The sequence below is a fragment of the Neophocaena asiaeorientalis genome, unplaced genomic scaffold (genome assembly GCF_003031525.2).
Source record: "Neophocaena asiaeorientalis asiaeorientalis breed wild unplaced genomic scaffold, Neophocaena_asiaeorientalis_V1.1 scaffold1644, whole genome shotgun sequence".
Taxonomy (NCBI): domain Eukaryota; kingdom Metazoa; phylum Chordata; class Mammalia; order Artiodactyla; family Phocoenidae; genus Neophocaena; species Neophocaena asiaeorientalis.
The window spans coordinates 113,943-134,303 of NW_020171908.1; the positions used below are offsets into that span (position 1 = coordinate 113,943).

At 46.4% G+C, this 20,361-nt stretch overlaps 1 protein-coding gene across 1 annotated transcript in view; it reads left to right on the plus strand.

Annotated features, from left to right (window-relative positions):
• Window positions 1-18,909, plus strand: part of MYLK4 (myosin light chain kinase family member 4) — an 80,654-nt gene extending 61,745 nt beyond the window's left edge. Inside the window, exons 4-12 of the mRNA XM_024741840.1 lie at window positions 2,498-2,603; window positions 6,186-6,279; window positions 6,354-6,463; window positions 7,354-7,495; window positions 10,920-10,990; window positions 11,764-11,892; window positions 12,539-12,691; window positions 15,381-15,459; window positions 18,836-18,909. Of these exons, the coding sequence (XP_024597608.1) occupies window positions 2,498-2,603; window positions 6,186-6,279; window positions 6,354-6,463; window positions 7,354-7,495; window positions 10,920-10,990; window positions 11,764-11,892; window positions 12,539-12,691; window positions 15,381-15,459; window positions 18,836-18,883 (932 nt within the window). The 3' untranslated portion in view covers window positions 18,884-18,909. The remainder of the gene's footprint in view (window positions 1-2,497; window positions 2,604-6,185; window positions 6,280-6,353; window positions 6,464-7,353; window positions 7,496-10,919; window positions 10,991-11,763; window positions 11,893-12,538; window positions 12,692-15,380; window positions 15,460-18,835) is intronic.
• The last annotated feature ends 1,452 nt before the right edge of the window (window positions 18,910-20,361 follow it).

The window sequence follows — 20,361 nt, forward strand, 5'->3', positions numbered from 1 at the left end:
AATCACATCCAGTACTTTTAAAATATCAAGTAAAAGTTTCCTATTTTTAGCAGTATAGAGCACATCCTTCCTAAGATCGATAACTGAGCAATGATCAGATGTATGAATTGGCTGCTTCCCAAATATTGTGAGGATTGAGTACACAGTAGGTCACTGAATGATTCTTCCTCAACCGGGAAGTTTCACATATAAATCCAGGCAGTTATATAGCCAACTCAAATGAATTAATCTACGTTACGATGAGCCACAGAATCTGTTTGGAACAAAGACCATCCCAGTTCAAACATCTGTGGTATTTTTTAGGGATTTAAGACATGATTCTTATTTCTTTTTTTTCTTTTTTTGGCCACCCCGCGCAGCTTGTGGAATTTTAGTTCCCTGACCAGTGATTGAACCCAGGCCCTCAGCAGTGAGAGCTCGGAGTCCTAACAACTGGAGCGCCAGGGAATTCCCCTTCTTTCATTCTTGACTAATGTATTTTGGAAACCAATTGTAGAGAAGTCTAATTTCCCAAGAATTAAATGTAACGCTAATGTTTACTAAGAAAGTCCATCACTGCAGAGATGTTTTTAGTAAGGTCTGGAGCTGTTGGGAAACTTAAGTTAGGTCAGTTCTTTCACCAGTAAAGGCTGACTCTCTGCTGTTACCACTCAGAGACCACTGCTCCTTTCACTTTGCTTTAACATGGTCACTTCTATCTTCTTTAAGGAAAGGAAGTGAAAAATGAAGATCAGACTAGCTAGGCAGTCACAAAATGACTGCCTTTGTAAAGGGTCAGTGGACTAACTTGGGGTCGTGAGGTTGTTAGGGAGAGTCCCCGGGGTGCTGGTCATCTCCGCCTGTGACCGTGCTGCTTGGGGTGACGGGATGCATCCTGCTTCATCTCACCCCGAACACTGACATCGCCAACTCTCCATCACGAAGCTTACCTCCCTTCAACAAAGCAGCATCTTGAGGACGCTTTAGTGCTCAGAAACTTGGCCATCTGAAAGTTTTCTCCCGGAAGCTTTGAGAGCTGTGGCTGGATTTTATATTCCAGGTAAAATAATGGCAGCAGAAAAGTCATTTTCACATCACGAACCACAGGCAAGTCAGCGACAGGACCTGTTTTGCAGAGCCCTCATCCAACAGAGCCCTCGGGCGGCAGTAAGTGGAGAGGGGCAGAGGGGAGCTTGGTCCAGGAGGAGAACAAGAAGAGCGGAATAGATGTGGCAGGTGCAGGTGACAGATGCACATGGAGGACACAGGACGCCGGAGGCGCCGGGGGGACCAACAAGACAAAGTCCTGGGGTCCCCTGGAGCAAAGACTCCCAGGCAGCAAGATCTGGTGACCCCCCTGGGTAGGAAACGGCTTTTCTTCCAGCCCTTTAAAGCTCCTTAACCTTTCCAGCAAACATTTCCGACTACATTTCACTTAGCCTAACAGCCTGGAGGAGACATCATGCCACATTGATGCCATTTGTGTTCATAACTCAATCACTTTTGGGGTTTTTTTTTGGTCTGAAGAGACGAATGCCACCAAGAGAATTCTTTCATACCTTCTTCACTTTTCAGCATATTTATGGTGTGAAGGGAGAACGTCCCCATCAAATCAATTGCCCAGAGATTTATATTATCTGAATCTTAAAAAATATGAACACTTGGCAAAGTACCTAGCTCAAGATAAGTGCTCAAGAATTACATTTTGAACAAATGTAAATTTTTGAAAGCAAAGTTATTATCTACTCACTTCCCTTCGTACCCTTTGTATGCACGTAAGAAGCTGCACGCAGTAGATGTTTAAGTAATGAATAAATGGGGAAATGAATAGGTTCACGGCAAGTAACCGTGGAAAAGTAAAAAGGATACTGGAAGAATATTAGTGAGTAACATGTATTTTAGAGCTGAGGTGGACTGGAGGTTAGATGCTTAGGCTGGAAGGTAGAAGGCGGGAGAAATTTGAGAGCTGTACAATATATATTTCGCCAGTTTTACTGGGTGTTTACCAGGAAAAATGCACCTTGGCACCTTAAATGTGTCTTGAATACTGGCTAAAATATTTTGGAAAGTCATATATAGTAATATCAAACCTTTCAATGACATGAAGAAATTTTTCATCTTTTTCTCTCTGCCTTAAAGAAAATAATGGACTTTATCAGTGGTGCTTTTAAAAAAATGGGTCAGTTTCTGGGGTTTGTGTTCAGATATCTCCAGTTTGAAAGTATTACCTGTTTGGACTGTACGGGGCTTGGAGATTTGCAGTTGTTTGACGTTTCTGAAAGCTGCCCTGAGGGAGCTAGGTGCCACGGTGCAGAGGCCCCGACACCCTTTCTCAAAGGTGCGGCGCGTCACCTTCATGAGCCATGTATCCTAACACGAAATGAAAACTTACATTCCCTGGATCATTAGAAATCAAACAGGTGGCCCACTGTGTTTTCTTAGTAAATGAGCACATTTGCACTCAGGCCCAGGCTTGGCCCTCGGGCCGCTTCTCACGCGTCCCTTCTCTCACCTCCAGACGAGGCCTGGTCACCGCCTGCGCCGTTTGATCACCGCATCGTGACAGCCAAGCAGGCCGCGGTCAACAGCTTCTACACCGTGAGCAGAACTGAAATCCTAGGAGGGTGAGTAATGCTCACAGCTTCAACACTCTCGTGACAAAAGAGGAAAGAAGAGCGCTTTCAAAGAGACAGGTCCCTTTCTGTTGTTTTAATTCTTCTAAGTGTTTTTATTTTTATTATTTTTAATTTTATTATTTTAGCTTTTGTACTGCTTCTTCACGTTTTTAAATTTTTATTTTATATCGGAGTATAGTTAATTGATAACGTTGTGTAGTTTCAGGCGTACAGCATAGTGATTCAGTTGTACATATACATGTATCTATTCTTTTTCAGATTCCTTTCCATTATAGGTTATTAGAGAATATTGAGCAGAGTTCCCTGTGCTGTACAGTGGGTCCTTGTTGTTTATCTATTTTATATATAGTAATGTGTACATGTTAATCCCAAACTCCTAATTTATCCTGCCCCCCGCCCCGCCTTTCCCCTTTGGTAACCATACGTTTGTTTTCTATGTCTGTGGGTCTGTTTCTGTTTTGTAAATAAGTTCGTTCGTATCATTGTTTTAGATTCCACATATAAATGATATCATATGATAATTTGGCTTTGTCTGACTTACTGCACTTAGTACGACAATCCCCAGGTCCACCCACGTTGCCGCAAATGACATTATTTCATTCTTTTTTATGGCTGAGTAGTATTCTATTGTATATACGTACCACATCTTCCTCATTCATCTCTTGATGGACATTTAGGTTGCTTCCATGTCTTGGCTATTGTAAATAGTGCTGCTATGAACAAAGAGATGGATCTTGAGAATTTCATAAGTGTTTGCCAGTCTCAACCAGAGAACCGGAAACATCATAAGCGAACATTTTAAGAGATGAGAGACGTTAACCATTTCTGAAAAGCATCACTGATGCCGGAGAGGTTGATGTGGTGACTACCCTCCACATTTAATATCTGCCTCACTTCCTGTGCTGTCGTGTCTGGAGTGAGTCCTCAGAAGGTTTGGAAGCTTGAACACCGAGGAGCAGAATGTAGAAATGAGCGAACACTGTACTTCTCATGGCACGTGTCCGTCATTGTTGGTTTCCGTTCATGCTGTTACCGTATGAATTACGATTATTGCTGTATTTCAGTCGGTTACTTGCCTCCCAGAAGGACTTATTGGCAGGACATCCACATCTCCCTGAAGTAGGAAGAGTCAAGTCTATCGGGGGCGGGTTGGTCACTGGGGGAAGTTCCTCCTCCTACCTCAGTCACAGAAATCCCCCTGCGAGATCTTGGAACTTAAGGCTTAAATTATTCAGTTGACTCCCATCAGCATATCTATGTAAAATAGGAAGAGGAAAGCAGAACATTTATACAAATACATAGAAATTTACTTACCAACACAGGGAAAACACGCGTGGCTACTACAGAGCGCGTTCCTGCCTATGGTCCTGGGGGTGAGGCTGATTTTGCAAAGCCCCTCCCCCCTCTTCCAATCCCATTTACCTTTTGCCCTTTGTCACGTGGACACACATGAACTTCCTCCTCCTCCGCTGGCCAGCTGACCCATTGTGGCGAAGGCCCCTCAAGCCTGTGAGGATGGGCTGGGGGGGAAAGGGATACTTGGGTGGCAAGCCAGCGACTGTTTCTCTAAAGGAGAGAAGTTATTTGCAGAAGCGGCTTTGAAACAGCCACCAGGGTTTGCGCGTGCTTCTGACCGAGGTTTGTCAGTGACTCTTAGAGTTTCCTTCCTGCCCCTTTGGGCAGCGTTGACTCTTCTTCGTCATCCTGCAAGCAGGACCAGCTGCCCATCACCCCCTGTTCTGGGCTCAGTAAGTAAGTTAGAGGAACACAGTCAGATGTGTATGTTTGCCTCAAAACACAAAGAGGTCATCAGCAGGTGGACCTCCTTCTCAGTAGTAGGAGAGCCAACATGCAGCAAATTATCCTGCACTTCGGGCAGAGCTATTGCACCATGGCAAGGATCCCTGGACCCTGCATGCGGTGTCAGGCCCCTGAATTTTCCTGGGGTTCATCTCCCCCATGGCCTTAGAGTCCCTGCTCACCCCATTCAGTTAGCATAACATTATCAGCCTGGTGGACCAGCAGGGACCCTGTGAGGTCACCTCATCACTCAAAGCTTTGCAGAATAAACCAGGCCAGAGAGACAGACGGGGTGGCCCTAAAGCAAAACAGCGACGAGGCACCACTGCTGGGCCAAGCCGTTCTGGGGGCCGTTGCTAATTAAGAAACAAGCCTTTTCATAATGAACAGCCACATCTGAAGCGCCTGGGGCTGTAGGTTCACGAGCTCCAGGAAAGAGACCACGCCTGGGCCGGTGGGCGGGATTGAAGTCGTGCTCGGCTGTGCTTACGGACCCACCTGCTTCTGCTCAGGGAGCGTGGCTGAGTCGGGGGGATGCGGTGCCCTCGCCTCCACTCCCACCCCTTCACTGTTGCAGCAGCCCTCTCCTCTGCTGTTGGCTTCTGGCCACGACGTTGGGGAGCTCTCCTTCCACTCCTGCATGCGGCCAGCGACACAGGCAGGCACGTGGGTTCCAGTTATTTCACTAAATCAAGCATCACAGCAAGCGAGTCAAATTTGAAGATTGTTCTTGAGTGTGCCTTTTGGTATGTGAGGATATTTGAAAGAAGCTGTCTTAAGAAGTATATTTAGGACTTCCCTGCTGATGCCGTGGTTAAGAATCCACCTGCCAATGCAGGGGACACGGGTTCGAGCCCTGGTCCGGGAGGGTCCCACATGCTGCGGAGCAACGAAGCCCGTGCGCCACAACTACTGAGCCTGCGCTCTAGAGCCCACGAGCCACAGCTACTGAAGCCCACGCGCCTAGAGCCCGTGCTCCGCAATGAGAGAAGCCACCGCAGTGAGGAGCCTGCTCACCACAACTAGAGAAAGCCTGCACGCAGCAACAAGGACCCAATAGATCCAAAATTAAATAAAATAAAAATAAATACATTTATTAAAAAAAAGAAGTATATTTAAATTGATATCCAAGCTAAACTGTCAAAAAATCTCACAGGTGATTATGTAATATGTATTTTGATTAAATGTGTCTATATGCAAGTTTGTTATTACTTCTTACTCATTTATATGCAGTTTCCAAAGGTAATCTGATATGCCTGTGACCTACAGCCTGTATCACTCATATGCTTACGAAGCCTAGCTTGTTACATTCATATGTATTCAGAAAGATTCTATTTTTTCTGTGACGGAAGTTCTCAAATTTTAGGGTGCAAATGAACCACCCAAGGGGCGTCATGGAACTGCAGCTTCTGGGGCCTCCCCCGGCCTTCCTGTATCAGTAGGGCTGGGGTAGGGCTGGGACATCGCCCCCCAGGGAATTCTGATGCCAGTGGTCTGTATCAGAACTTGACGTGTTCTAGGAGATATTTTTTAAAATTAATTAATTACGACCCCGCGTCCCCTGCATCGGCAGGCGGACTCTCAACCACTGCGCCACCAGGGAAGCCCCTGTTCTAGGAGATATTGGCTACAGCACGTGCATAACAGGCTTGCTCATTCAAAGTCAAAAAGAGGGGTGCCGGGCAGCTGTATTGTCCACTGGGCAGTGACTGGAGCAGGGCCCTGGTGGGGACAGACTCTCATGCTGGGCCTCGTCCTCTTCTCTGGCAGGGGGCGCTTTGGCCAGGTTCACAAGTGTGAGGAGAAAGCCACAGGTCTGAAGCTGGCGGCCAAGATCATCAAGACCAGAGGCATGAAGGACAAGGTGAGGGGCTGTGCGGTGTGGACCCCACCTGGCCGTTGTCCTCACGGCGCTAAACCAGCCCTTCCCTCTCCCAGGATGAAGTGAAGAACGAGATCAACGTCATGAACCAGCTGGACCACGTGAACCTTATTCAGCTCTACGACGCCTTCGAGTCTAAGAACGACATCGTCCTGGTCATGGAGTAGTATGTCCCCCGCCGCTGCCCCAAACCTACCCACACAGCCAGGGCCCCTTTATATGCGGCTGCGGCTCTGTCCTGCCTCGGAGCTGCTGGACCATGCTGGGGCGCCCTGATTCTGACTTGCATGTGTCAGAATCTCATTCACTTCGGGAAGGAAATTACTCGGGAATTGACGCCTCCGTGTGAGATTTTGTTGATAAGTAGCAGGACGACAACAGAGGTTTAGCTTTATTTCCAAGCTGTGCTGTCAAAGCCCCAGCTTAACTCTTGTTCTGGGTAACCTGGAGGAAAGTGATTCTTGAACTGCATCTCACCTTTGACCTAATTGCTAATACAAAGTTCATGTCAAACTCTTACAAGTAGGGCTAAGAAGCTTCTGTTTCAAATTACTTTTATAAAAACGTAGTAAGTGTTTAGTTAGAAAGTGAGTCATTCTGACACTGAATTGGTGTTTGTGATTCACATCATTTCCCCAGCCCAGCCCCCATTTTGGCTTTTGTTTATCACTGTGCAATGGGGATTTTGGATAATAAAATATCCAGCATCCGCCACACAGAAGCATTTTATCACTGAAATTAGTCTAACCTTCCCGTGGTATTTGGAATCCCTCTCCCTGCCTTCTTAGCCTCCTCTTCATCCTCCATATGCGTTAGGAGACGGCAGAGATGGACCCATCCCAGAGCTGTAGCCACTGGATGAGAGGGCTTTGAGACTTTCCATCTGTGAAAGTGATGGTGGCTCAAATAAGGGCCTTCAACGTAAGAGGCATCTCACTGAGAAGGTAGAGACATAGCTGCCCACACACCTGTTGGAAGAGTCAGAGAGGCTCAGACACGAGAAACACGTGCTCATCAAGAGGTCATGACTCAGGGCGCCCCCCTCTTTCCCTGCAGTGTGGATGGAGGGGAGCTCTTCGACCGCATCGTTGATGACAACTACAATCTGACCGAGCTTGATACCATCCTGTTCATCAGGCAGATATGTGAGGGGGTAAGGCACATGCATCAGATGTACATCCTCCACTTAGACCTGAAGGTAGGGTGTGTTTTGCATCATCTGAAATGTAAACCCTTCCCAAACCCTCCCCTCAGTGAGTGGACTTGGATCAGGGGGCCCTGTTGGGTACTGTACACCAGCTTGGGAGATTGATCCTGTCTCTAGGTACATATTCAGGAATTTGAAATCTGGATTCTTAGCCTCATCTCCCCATTCTCAACTTCTCTCACCTCCTAATACGTGCATGTTTCCATCTGTAGGGAACGGCTATTCAGATTCTTGTAACTTGCCTTTGTTAAAGGAATTCACATGGGAGATGGTTTCCACCACCACCACCCCCATCATCACCACCACCATCACCACTATCACCATCATCACCACCAACACCACCACTACCACCACCATCACCAACATCACCACCAACACCACCACTACCACCACCATCACCAACATCACCACCATCACCACCAGCACCATCATGACCACCAGCACCACCATGATCATCACCACCACCATCAGTACCATCACCATCATCATGACCATCACCACCACCATCACCACCATCACCACCATAACCACCATCACCACCACCATCACCATCATCACCACCATCCCCACCACCATCACCACCATCACCACCATAACCACCATCACCACCACCATCACCATCATCACCACCATCCCCACCACCATCACCACCATCACCACCATAACCACCATCACCACCACCATCACCATCATCACCACCATCCCCACCACCATCACCACCATCACCAACATCACCACCATCACCACCAGCACCATCATGACCACCACCACCACCATCAGTACCATCACCATCATCATGACCATCACCACCACCATCACCACCATCACCACCATAACCACCATCACCACCACCATCACCATCATCACCACCATCACCACCATAACCATCATCATCACCACTACCACCACCATCATGACCACCATCACCACCACCATCACCATCCTCACCACCACTACCACCATCACCATCATCACCACCATCACAGCATCCGTGTTGCATCCTCTCATTATTAGGATGAGTAGGTGGGAGAATTTTAGCTAACTCAGAATTTCCTGGTTGTAGCCAAACTTTCCAGCTCTCCAAGAATCCCCAGCACTCTCCTAAAACCTTTTAGGAAAGTGAGGACTTTAGGGATTGTTTTTCTACAGGCATACTAGAGCACGGAGGAGAAACCTATGGCAGAATGGGATACAGGGCAGCCAGAGGGAGGTGCTAAAAGGGCGAGGGGCAGAAGGGGGTGGGTGGGGCTGGGCAGCACCCTGGGAGCAGTGGAAAACCTGTGCCAACAGCGGGGAGCCAAGCCTTCTTTCTCCTCTTATTTAATGAGCCTTTCCTTTCGCTCTCTCTCCCATTATGAAGTCCCTAGAATTGGACGGTGCATAGTTACAACCGGGGAAGGACCAATAACTCCGACCAGCTCTAATTTCGTAAAGTGCCTCTTCTTGTGTGGCTCAGTCATTTTCTCATTTCCCTGTTTGCACAGCGTGACAGTGAGATAAAATATATATTCTGTATAACATACCATCTACTGCAAGTCATCAGGGATTGCAGAGCTAAATAAATGTAACTTCCTTAAATAGGTTTCCATGGGCCGCTGCTCCTCTAACTTGGCTTCCCTTACTCTCTTGATTTATGTCTTTTGCCTCTCCCATTCACAGGCCAGAAGGAAGTGATATATAAAATGACACAGCCAGAGGTTAAAAATCATTAGCAAAGCCCGTGGCTATGAGCTGGTTTGATAATGCATGTTTTCACGGAGCATTTTCGAGTGTGGGTATTCTACACATATCCCTAAAGGGCTTTGACTGGCAACTGAAATGAGGACCTGACCTGTCATAAGTCAAACAACTCCATATGTGGCTTCATAATGTTGATTGAGGACTTGCAACGGGCAATTTTAGCCGTGGCTTGTATGTAAAGATCATAATAAAAGCGACAGCTGGATGAGTCATTAAGGGTCAGGCATCCCTTTCAGAAAGCTCCTTGGAAGGAAAGGGGCCCGAAATATTGAATGCTTGTCACTATGTAGGGGAGATTATAGGTGACTTAAGAATGGTCTCCTTTATATATTTTTTGTGTTTTGCAAAACTTATTCAATGAATATGCTTTAATTTCATAATTAGAAAAAAAATGTAACTTTTGAAAGTGCCCTCAGAGCTGTTTCTTTACATTCTGCGAGCAAATATTTTATGTCACGGTGCTCTTTGGAAATCGGACGGCTTTATACATGATCGATCAGTTATTTAAGCATGAGGCCAAATCTCCTTGTATGGCACCCACTTTTCCATAAGTCGCCTTTTCTTATAGACTTCTGTTTTAGAGATATTTTAGAAAAAAGGCTTCCAAAGACATTATGCCCGACCAAATGGACTATTGATTATTGGCAAGGTGACACTAGGTCATTTCATGAAGTGCTTCTGAGTTTCTGATCTCATTCTAACCTCTCCTCTACCTAGACGGGCAGGGGAGGGGCAGCCATGATCCCACCTAAAGGATGGGACATGAATCCTGGGGATTTGGCAACTTGGCTAACCTCCCCCTTCCCCCCAGCACTTAGGGAAGAGTTGGGGTTAATTAGAGCTTGAAAGTTTCAGGCAATTCTTTGAAATTTTTATTTCTCTTTTATGGATGACCTTGACTTTAAAACAAATCCCTTATTTTTCCCAGACCTCGGTTTTTCTATCTTAACAAAGGTAGGTACACGTGTAAGACATTCTGTAAACACCGAGCTGTAGTGCTACCTACCTTTCTCCTCGTCACCCTGAGACTGTCCGGTTGGCGGGGCAAAGTCTTTCCAGACTCAAACTCCAAGGGAACACTTAGTCAAGGGTTTTAGGCACTGAGACCAAACTCAGCAAAACTCTGGAATTGCTGAGAATGGAGAGTGAACGGGGGTGAGGGAGCCCCTCCTTTCACATATGACTTTCCCACAGACTGAGCGCGAAGGGAAAGTCCGGAGGTTAGAGCCGTTCTCGTTACAGCGCGTGTTCAGTGTGGCTGGTGGGATGAATCAGGCCATTTCTCCTGGAACTCATAAATCCTCAGGAAAAATATTCCTCCAAGAAGGGGAAATTCATACTTAATAATTTTAGGGGGCAGATGTCAAGGCTGAGACAGCCCCCACCAGTCCGTTTGGAAAGTCCTGAGGCAGGAGGCCTCGGCCTGAACTCAGGCGTGATCGTTGGCGGCAGAGCTGGGGGAGGGATGGGCAGGGCCAGGCGAGCTAGGCAGGGGACCTACAGCCTTGTCCACCACATAATTAAAGGAGAAAATACCCACGCAGACAAGCCAGCCCCAGAGGGAAAGGCCTGATATGTTTTTCCCGAGCATCGTTGTATTTTTAGTTGTGGTTCAGGGACAATTTGAGTGAAGGATGGTTGTTTTCATTGCTAATGTGTCTCTTTCTCCTGGCAGCCTGAGAACATCCTGTGTGTGAGTCGGGATACTAAACAAATAAAAATTATTGACTTTGGATTGGCCAGAAGGTATGTCAGTTTGGACATAGGTGTATGAACTGAGTTAGGGAGCACGGTGGTGCTTGTTCTTTGCGAAGAAAAATCTGATGTACCCCTTGGTTTCATATCCCCATTTAGAATTAACCAAAGTTATGTTTCAGCTTTACCTTGCTGGCTTCGGAATTTGAACGTTTAGGGGTCTCCACAGCGCACGCAGGAAAAATATGGGATATTAAAACCTAATACAGTGTGGTTATGAAGCTTGAAGACATTAATTCAGGATTTGTAAGAGTTTGCCTTAGTCTTTTATATTTGTTCCATGTGTAAAGAGAATATTTACTTAAAAAAATTAATAGTGTGACCAAGATTGCAAAGGGTTCTGGCTCAGATAAGCCTCTTAAGGGAGCAAAGACTCTGCATGGACCTCAGCGCATTAGTGAAAAGACTAAATGGTCGTAAATTACCGCATCTTCTTTATTCATTAAAACAGGCTCGTTCAGGCCATCAACACGTCACAGTCTGTATCACTGCTCCTTTTGTCGTGTTCCATAATTTGTGCTTGAAATTACTCCAAGTGGCTTTTCTCACAATTATTTCAGATTATTAAGGCTTTCTAGTGAGAAGCTTCTTTACAAGTTGTGGACACTGTCTCTTCAGTATGTGATGTCCTTTATCGTCTCTTTATTTTAAATTTGCTGTGTGGCTGCAGTTCTTCTGCTCGTAGGCTGCATCCTTTCCACTTCCGTGCTTTTTGACTTTTGATTGATCCTCTCCATTCCTCTGCACTGTCTCCTAAATTTCAGATACAAACCCAGAGAGAAGCTGAAGGTGAACTTCGGAACGCCAGAATTCCTCGCCCCTGAAGTTGTGAACTATGATTTTGTTTCCTTTTCCACGGACATGTGGAGCGTGGGAGTCATCACTTACATGCTGTAAGTGGACCCGCAGCCCCTCTGACGCTTGTTCTCAATCGCCCCACATATTCTATTTGCTATTTTGAATAAAAATCCTAATTTAGGTCTTTTGAAAATAAATAACTCTGTTCCACAGTCAGATACTTCCTAGGTTCTGTTGACTCCCGTGGGTGAAAGGAATAAACTCTTTCCCTGTACATCCCCTGAAAAAGTAAAAGGATGTCTTCTTCATTAATCACCCTAACCCTAGGACAACACCTAGTGCCTCCAAAGAAACTAGAAGAGCACAACCGCCCCCAAACTTGTGTCCTGATCCCTGAAATGACTGAGTAGCTTTACTCTTCAGAAGTGACGTTCCTGGCGGTTGCCGTCTGCGGATGTGACAGCACTTTGCTAGCTGTAAAGTGCTTTAAAAAGGCAGTTTTACTCTTCTCTGAGATTCATATCTGAGGGTAGCTGCCGCCTTCATTGTGACCTTGTTTAAGTTAGGAGTTGGGTGGGAGACATAGCATTTTCTCGATTGCAAAAACATATTATAAAATTATGCTTAATTCTTGGTAATTTGCCTTCTTTCAGTTTTAAAGGACAGAAACAAGAAGGCCACTTGTCTGTACAGGGTTTGAAGGTGTTTAAAGACTACTCAACCCGACTCCGTGTCTTACAGACTCAGCGGTTTGTCCCCCTTCCTGGGAGATAACGACGCCGAGACCCTGAACAACATCCTGGCCTGCAGGTGGGATCTGGAGGATGAAGAATTTCAGGACATCTCAGAGGAGGCCCGGGGGTTCATCTCCAAGATTCTGATCAAGGAGAAGAGGTGATCACATCCAGTCTGTGCTCAGGAAGAAGTGGGGGTAACAGAGAGGCATGCTCCACCAGGGTTGTGAGAACTCATGTCAGAGAACTACCACCCCCTCGGTGACACCTGTGTTGCACCTGCAGAGTTGTAGTTAGAATGCGTTTGATGCCCTTGACCCAGTTTCCTGAGATCTGGGACTGCCGTGGTCACGAGGCTTGAACAGGGCTGCAAAAACCCATCCTTCTGCCTTTTCCAACAAGGCAGTTAGGGTCTCTTGCTGGGCCTCTGTGCACTCACCCTCCACTCCAAATGAAGGGTTCGGGACAAGTTATTCCCATGATCCCTCTCACATCTACGAGGCATATGTGGCTCCATGTAGGTGAACACTTGACGATCATTTCATTTGAGAGCCTGCTATGGACCAGACTGTGCCAACTGCTTTACAGACATTATCTCTTTAACCCCACACAGCCCCATGGGTGGAAATTATCGATAATATTCTATGCATGAGACTCCAAGATCATACGGCTAGTTAAGTGGCAGAACCGATGATCAACACAAGGCCATGCACTTAACTGTTATGTATTACATGGACTTTTATTTTTCTGCCCTGCTAAAATCACATAATTCAAGCTTCAGTGGATGAAGAGTAGTGATACTGAAATCTAGGGGCTTGCATTTTAGAACCATGGGGGTGATGGGGGTCAGGGAACGGCAGGGGTAACGGGTCTGGTGCAGAGCCTGACATACTCCTCCATGCGGCACTTCACTGACTGTCTCCAAGCTGCCAGGAAATATGTCTGGGGCTTTGAGAACAGATATATAAAGCCCAGTCCCTGCCTTTAATTAAGTCACGAGCTAATAGAAGACACGGGTATATTTTAAAAGAGGCAGTGAAATGTGGTTAACATTTATTAAAGATGGAGTATATTGACACGGACCAGAACTGAGCCTGAAAGGTGAGGAGGGCTTAGCCCGGCTGGAGTGTCAATCGGAGAGCTCTTTAGAGCCAAGAAAGATAAGGAAAGACAGCATCACTGTCTGTATATTGTACCAGCATCGCCGATGATGTAACCAGCATCGCCGTCTGTACATTGCTGAATGCCAGCAGAGAACAGATGCAAAATGTCATCTCCGTCAAATCTTTGGAGGCTGAGAAATCCACACTTACTGAGAACCTATGTTACACACGTGCTCTTATGTGTCAGCTGGTTTAATCCTCCACCTGATCCTGTGGCATGTGGATGCTGTCACAGTTACTTTACAGATGAGGGAGCTGAGGCTCAGAGCAGGGAAGCAGCCGCCCAGCTGGCTCAGGGGCTCCAGCACCCTTGCTCTGCCCACCCTCAGTCTGAGGGCTTCGTTCTTTACCTAAAGAGCAACAAGTGCACGTTTGGGCAGAAAAACAACTGGCTAAGCATTCCAGTCAGTGCATGAATGAAACCAAGGCCACTGGCAACCATTACTATCACAGAATAAATTTCTGGGCCACAGAAGTAAACTTGAAATTGTATTAAATATTTAATTATTAGTACAATGTTATAGTTAACTTTTTAGTAGTCAGCTCTTGAAAGTTTGACACTGGAGTGCAGGGATAATTTTTTAGCACTGTCAGCTGTTGGAATGCTTCTGAGGTCCAACATGGAAAATTTATGGTAGTCAACAGACTAACTCTTCCAACTGAAGTTGATGGAGGTCCAGAGTTGTTTTTTTTAATTATATCTATTCATTTAGGGTCCTACTGGTGATGTTGTCACCAAGTTATCCTTCATTGACTAAAGTAAAGGCTTCTCTCCTCTTCTTCTTTTTAAGTGAAGTGGAGTTAATTTATAATGCTGTGTTAGTTTCAAGTATACAGCAAAGTGATTCAGTTATACATATATATTCCTTTTCAGATTCTTTTCCATTACATCCTCTTCTTACACTTAAATATCTGGTGTCTAATGAAGCAATTTTACTGAAGCAATTCTATAGACTGAACTTCATGACGGCTTGAAACTACTTTCTTGATACTGTTTCAGAAGCAGACTTCAGATTATTGCACTCACTCATAATTTTTAAGTTTGAAAGGTTATTTTGTTTAATGTGATAAACATCAGCACACAAGACAGATTTACAAAGCTTAAAATTATGATATATAATCTTTATGATTCTTCCTCATATATTTTTTAATTGTATAAACCTTTGTTGGCTTAAGACTTTCTAATATACTCTCTCTCAATACTTACATTGACGTTCCATCTACTTCTCCATTTATTTGACTCTCAAAACTTAATTCAAACATTAGCAATACATATTATTCAAAAGTTTTGACACATAAATTGCTTTTGCAATCATCAAGAATCATAGTAGAATTTTGTCTTATATTAATGAATATATGTTGATTCTTCAACTGACTGATAGAAGTTCAATTTATGAAGCTTAGACATTCCATCAGGAATGGTTACTTCTATCTGAAGATAAATGTTCAGTTATTAACAAGAATTCTGAATTATCTGCCTTGCTTTGTCCTGGACATTCGGCCATCTGGTCTCCCAAAGGCAGTGGTCAGAGCCGAGGTCTCTTTTGCCGTGTTTGGAGCCTGGAACCAGGCCAGCCCTAGACGATCATGTGAGAGAGAGATACATTTCTATCTCGTTCAGAGCCTTGGGTGGAAGGGGAGGATCCAAACGCAGGGGATACAATAACCCCCTGCGTTTCCCTTTAGTTGGAGAATAAGCGCAAGTGAAGCTCTCAAGCACCCTTGGCTGTCGGATCACAAGCTCCACTCCAGGCTCAGCGCACAGGTAACCGTGGCTCCTGGCTTTCCCTCTTTTCTAGTCGGCTTCAATCTTCTGATGAGCAGATGCTAGAGGCTTCTTAGCCTTGAGTAAAGGGCTTTCTAATTAATTTCTCTTGGGCTTCAAATCTTGTGCTAAAGTGTTAATTTGCCTCAGCTGTGTTTATTGGGCCATTTATGTTTTTAATGAATGCTAATTATTGTTTAGTACAGCATTATCTTCAGCAGAACTATTTGCTACATTTATTATTTAATTACTGCATCCATTACACAGTGAATTGTGTCACTGTAACTGCCCATGCACACATATAGCCTAGGGTCTGTAGACACGTAACGCTTTGGAGAACACGTGTTAATGTACATTCAAGGTAAATATTCTCCTTCAAACACAACTCAGAATTCCAGCTTCTGTGCTTACCTGGTTTAGTCTGCTTTGGGTGGCAAAAACCTGCAATATTCAGCTCGGTCAAGAGATTAATACAAGTACGTGTGAAGGAGACTCTTACCAAAGACTAAATGACGGTGCCTGGGGTGTACGTTCAGAGTAACTGAGCGGTGCCCTGTGGGCACTTCTTGAATGGAGTCCCCGTTGGCTCTCTTTGCCTTAATTACTGTTTACACCCTCTTCAGCACAGATTCCTTTCCTAAGCTTCAGATCCGAACAGCCACCTGTGTGCTGGGCATTTCCACGCGGATGTTCTCAGCTCTAAACGGAACTCACCCCGCCCCGCCCCGCCCTCACCTCATTCTCAACCATCCTCCCAGAGCGGCACCTCCCCCGAATGGCCTCAACTGGACCCCAGAGCATCTCTTTGCTTCCTTCCTCTCCCTCAATCCCCTCATCTCATCTGTAGCTTATCTCCAAGTTTGTATACGTGATTTCCCCCAATTCTTTCTGGAATCCATACAATCCTCTCCGTCTGAGTGGTTATCTTGCCCGGGACGCCTGTCACCTGAATTTCTGTCACAGCCCCCTTCAGACCATCTCCATCCAAATTCTGTGGAATACACCAATAACACAGAAGCAGATGTGTAACGTTTACGTAACTTTGCTGAATACTCAGGGTGGTCAACGGGGCAAGAACACAGGCCGTCAGGCCTCTCTGGGGATGCGGGCCTGGCGTGAGTAGCAGCTGGGATGGCTGCTGTCGTGTCCTGGTGCCGGATGTGCCTGATACACTCTCCTTTCCTCCACCTTTGCTCCTGCACCTCCTGGGGCTTTGGAATGGAGCTTTTCCACTGACCAAAACCCCGGATGACTGTGCTCCAAGTACTCATTTTTTCCACATCCAGCTTTTATTGAAATTAACTTCACTTCTAAATTCAGCATCAGCAGTAAGTTTTATTTGTGTCTGAATACACCTTTCCTTGATAATTGGTACTGACGTCAAGTAAAAATAGGCTTATTCCCTAGCAGGTGCCTCACCCAGACCGCATGACCTGCTTATTAGGGTTACCAACCTATTCTGGGCCAATTTTCCACCGATGTATTTTTATCCAAGCTTATTGGTGTCCAAATACACTTTGACGTGGTCGACAATATGGAAACCACAGCAGATAATTAATGACATTATACAGTTCAAAAGTGTTTAAAACTATTTTTTAAACCATATAATGACAACAACAAAAAAAATCTCCTTTCTGTTACTCTATCCAGCTGGCGGTACCTAAGGTGAACAGACATTTCAAGAGCAGTGAGGATTTTTGAAAAATTCCATTGTATAAATCCAGTTAGTTTCCATGAAAGTTATAATTATACAGAACTGTGCCAGGCACTGTTCTAACTGCTTTATGAAAATTAGCTCATTTGGTCCCCAGGCCAAGCCTCCGAAACGGGCGCTGTTATCATCCCCGTTATGTGGACGGGGCCGCTGAGGACAGGGTTAGGGGCTCATCCAGCACCCCATGCAGGCAGCAGGCTCGGGAGTCGGACGAGGGTCCCCACTCTGCCATCCTGCTGTGACGATTCCGGAACCATCCTTGTAGGACATCGTTGCTGTTCCTGAAGGCCAACACTCAAGCTCAATATAGTTTATTTTTCAGTGAAATATTGAGACTAATTTTTCCCAGAAGACTCATTTCTGGAATAATCTTGGTTCTATGTTCTATAGAATCAGAATTCAACTCTATGTTGAAAATTTAACGCTTACCCAAACTCTTTAAATCTAAATTCTATTTTTAAAATTTTCTTAATAAACTTTTATCCCTTTTAAGTATTTCGTGCTTAAAAGCACTTCCTGTTTCTGAACTGCTGCACGTGACTGGGGTCAGTGAATTTAGGAAGGATTTTCCTTCTTAGACGCTGAGGCCCTGGAGTTCTCTGCCTTCTCTGTTACGCTTACAAGGCTGAGGTTCCCACCTTTGCTCTGTGTCACCATCCACACGTAACCCATCTTCCATCAGAAACAGCTCTCACCTGGGACGGAGCAGAGCCTCACTGCAAATCTGTGAGAACTTAGCAAGCACCTCCTGTATTCCATGCTTTGTGGCCAGAGGAAGGAAAACTGAACAAAGGCGACGTGATTCTTTCCTCCCAGAGCTAATGACCTTCCACCTTTCCCTTCCGCGCCCCCGTACACCTGCCTCAGCTCTCGCCCTTCTTCCCATTCAGTGAGCTAATAAGATAACGTTGGAGCTGATATTCAACCTCCGCCCACTCTCCTCTAATTCACCAAATCATCATTTCATTAATCACAGCTCTGATTATACGATTCCCTGATCAGAAACTCTTCCAGTCTTTCCCCTCGTGCACCATGAACACACACACCCAGCGGTTTGGGCCCCAGTGAATCCCGAGGTCGGGCTCCCAGCCCTACCCCCACGGCTCCTTCCGGATCAGCCCGAATCCCAGCCAGTGTCTGAGGCCCACTTTCACTGCCACCTCCTCCAGGACGGCCTTCTCAAGCCCCAAACTGGGGACGCTCTCTCCGTCCTCTCGAGACTCTGCCCTGGCACTTAAATCTTGTCAGCTGGATTTGAGAACATCTGGAAAAAGCAGTGTCTGTGTCTGACTCATCCTTTGGTCAGTCTCTCTTGACTTTTGTGCTTTGTCGAAGTGAGCATTTGTCGACATGAGTTTTGACAAAACACACACGTGTAAAAGTCAAGTGTCATGAGGTACAAAGCTCTTTGTCTGTGACTCTGAGAGGAAGGGTGGTTATGACAGAGCTTTAGGGGAGAGTGGGGATGCCCTCGAGCTGGACTCTGGGGCCGGTTGGTGCGTCTGTAAGAGGCCGTCAGCCGTTCAGCCTCCAGGGACGTCTCTGCAAGGGCAGGACATACCCGGTGACAAGTCACTGCCTCTTCAAGTGTTGTCAGATCTCAAGTCAGGAGCTGATGAAAGGTTCTAATCCTTCTCGAAACTCACTTCTTGGTTTCCCTAGAAGAGGAAGAATTGCTGCTCTGACGCCCAGGACCTGGTGGCCAAATAGTCCCTGGAGGGCACCCTCTTGAAAGGTTGGTCTCGGGCCTTTTCCTGAAGAGGCGTTTGAGCCTAGGGAGGGGAGGGGAGAGAAGGGCCATCTGACTGTATGGGAAGTGGGGCAGCGTTTCCTCTGGGGAGACCCTGAAACCGGGCTGCTGTGTTTGCACCCCGTCTGCCATTTTCTAGTGCAGAAACCTCCGGTTCCAGATTTGTGGTCCAGAAATAATCTCACTTCCTATGCTTGTTGAGTGGCTCCAATGAGATCATCCAAGAAAAGCCCGGAGACCAGGGCCTGGCACACAGTAGGTGCTCAGGAAGTAACACCTGCACAGAAACGGTCCTTGGGAGTCTTTGCAACAACCGTGTGAGATCAGGGGAAATAATACCTTCTTTGTAGAGATGGGGAAACCTAGGATTAACTCCCCAAGACCACGCCCCTAGTCAATGGTAGAGCGAGATCCTACCCTAAAGCTCACGCTTCTTTTCCCCCCTGAGCTGCCTCCGGGTCTGGACCCACTCTGGGACCCCAAGGACCCACCTCTTCATACAAAGCCTCTGCCCTGCTTAGAATTTTGTCAGAATTATTCAGAGAGAGAGAGTTTTACATGTGAATATCTTCTGTTACATCAATAAATGGCCTGATTTATGGCCTAAAGGAGAGGCCTAGGGAAGTGTACTTATTACAGAGGACTTTTAGAAATCCCAGCGTTTGCATCCGGTGTGGGAGACATTCACCCCCCAGCCAGCCAGCTCCCTCGTCCCGGGCAGCAGGTCCACGGCCGGCTGTGCAGCTCGGCTTCAGCAACTCCGCTGGACTCGTGCCTGTGAGGCTGCATTCTTGCTGCCCACTCACCTTAATCTCTTATTCTGATTCATATTTACTCTGGTCCTGAGGCTTTTTTTGTCTGTTTGACTGTATATATTCTTGTAAGCTGCCTCGAATCTGTTGTAGAATAAGATCGGGTAGAGCAGAAAGAATTCAGTACATCATCATAAAGTCACGAGCCAGCATTAGGCAAGCATTCAGCCTTTGGTGTGGGGGCCACTTACTGAGAATTCTGTCGCTTATTTAGAGACTGATGAGCAGCCAGCAGGGGTGCTTTTGCTTTCTACGTACAGAGACCATTCTTCTCTGTCCAAAATAGCAAGGCCTCAGGGTTTGGGCACAGGAGGAAGTTGTTTTGTGTCTGGTGACAGTGTGGACAAGGGCGCCCCGCGCCCCGGGGCCTGGGATGCGCTACAGCCCGGCCTCGCTGTGAGCCGGGAGCCCTGGCGCCTGCACACAGCTGAGCCTGGTCGGTCCTTCTCTCTCCCCCGCCGTCCCTCCCAGAGGCAGCTTTGTCCCCAGCGACCACAAACCCCAAGGGTTGACCACAAACCAGCTTCCCACCATAAGCACTGGGGTGACTCTGGAGGCCTGGAGGGAAGGAATTCAGTGGGGGACAGAGAGGCAGGCCTGGTGCCAGGGTCTGGGGGGGAAGGATG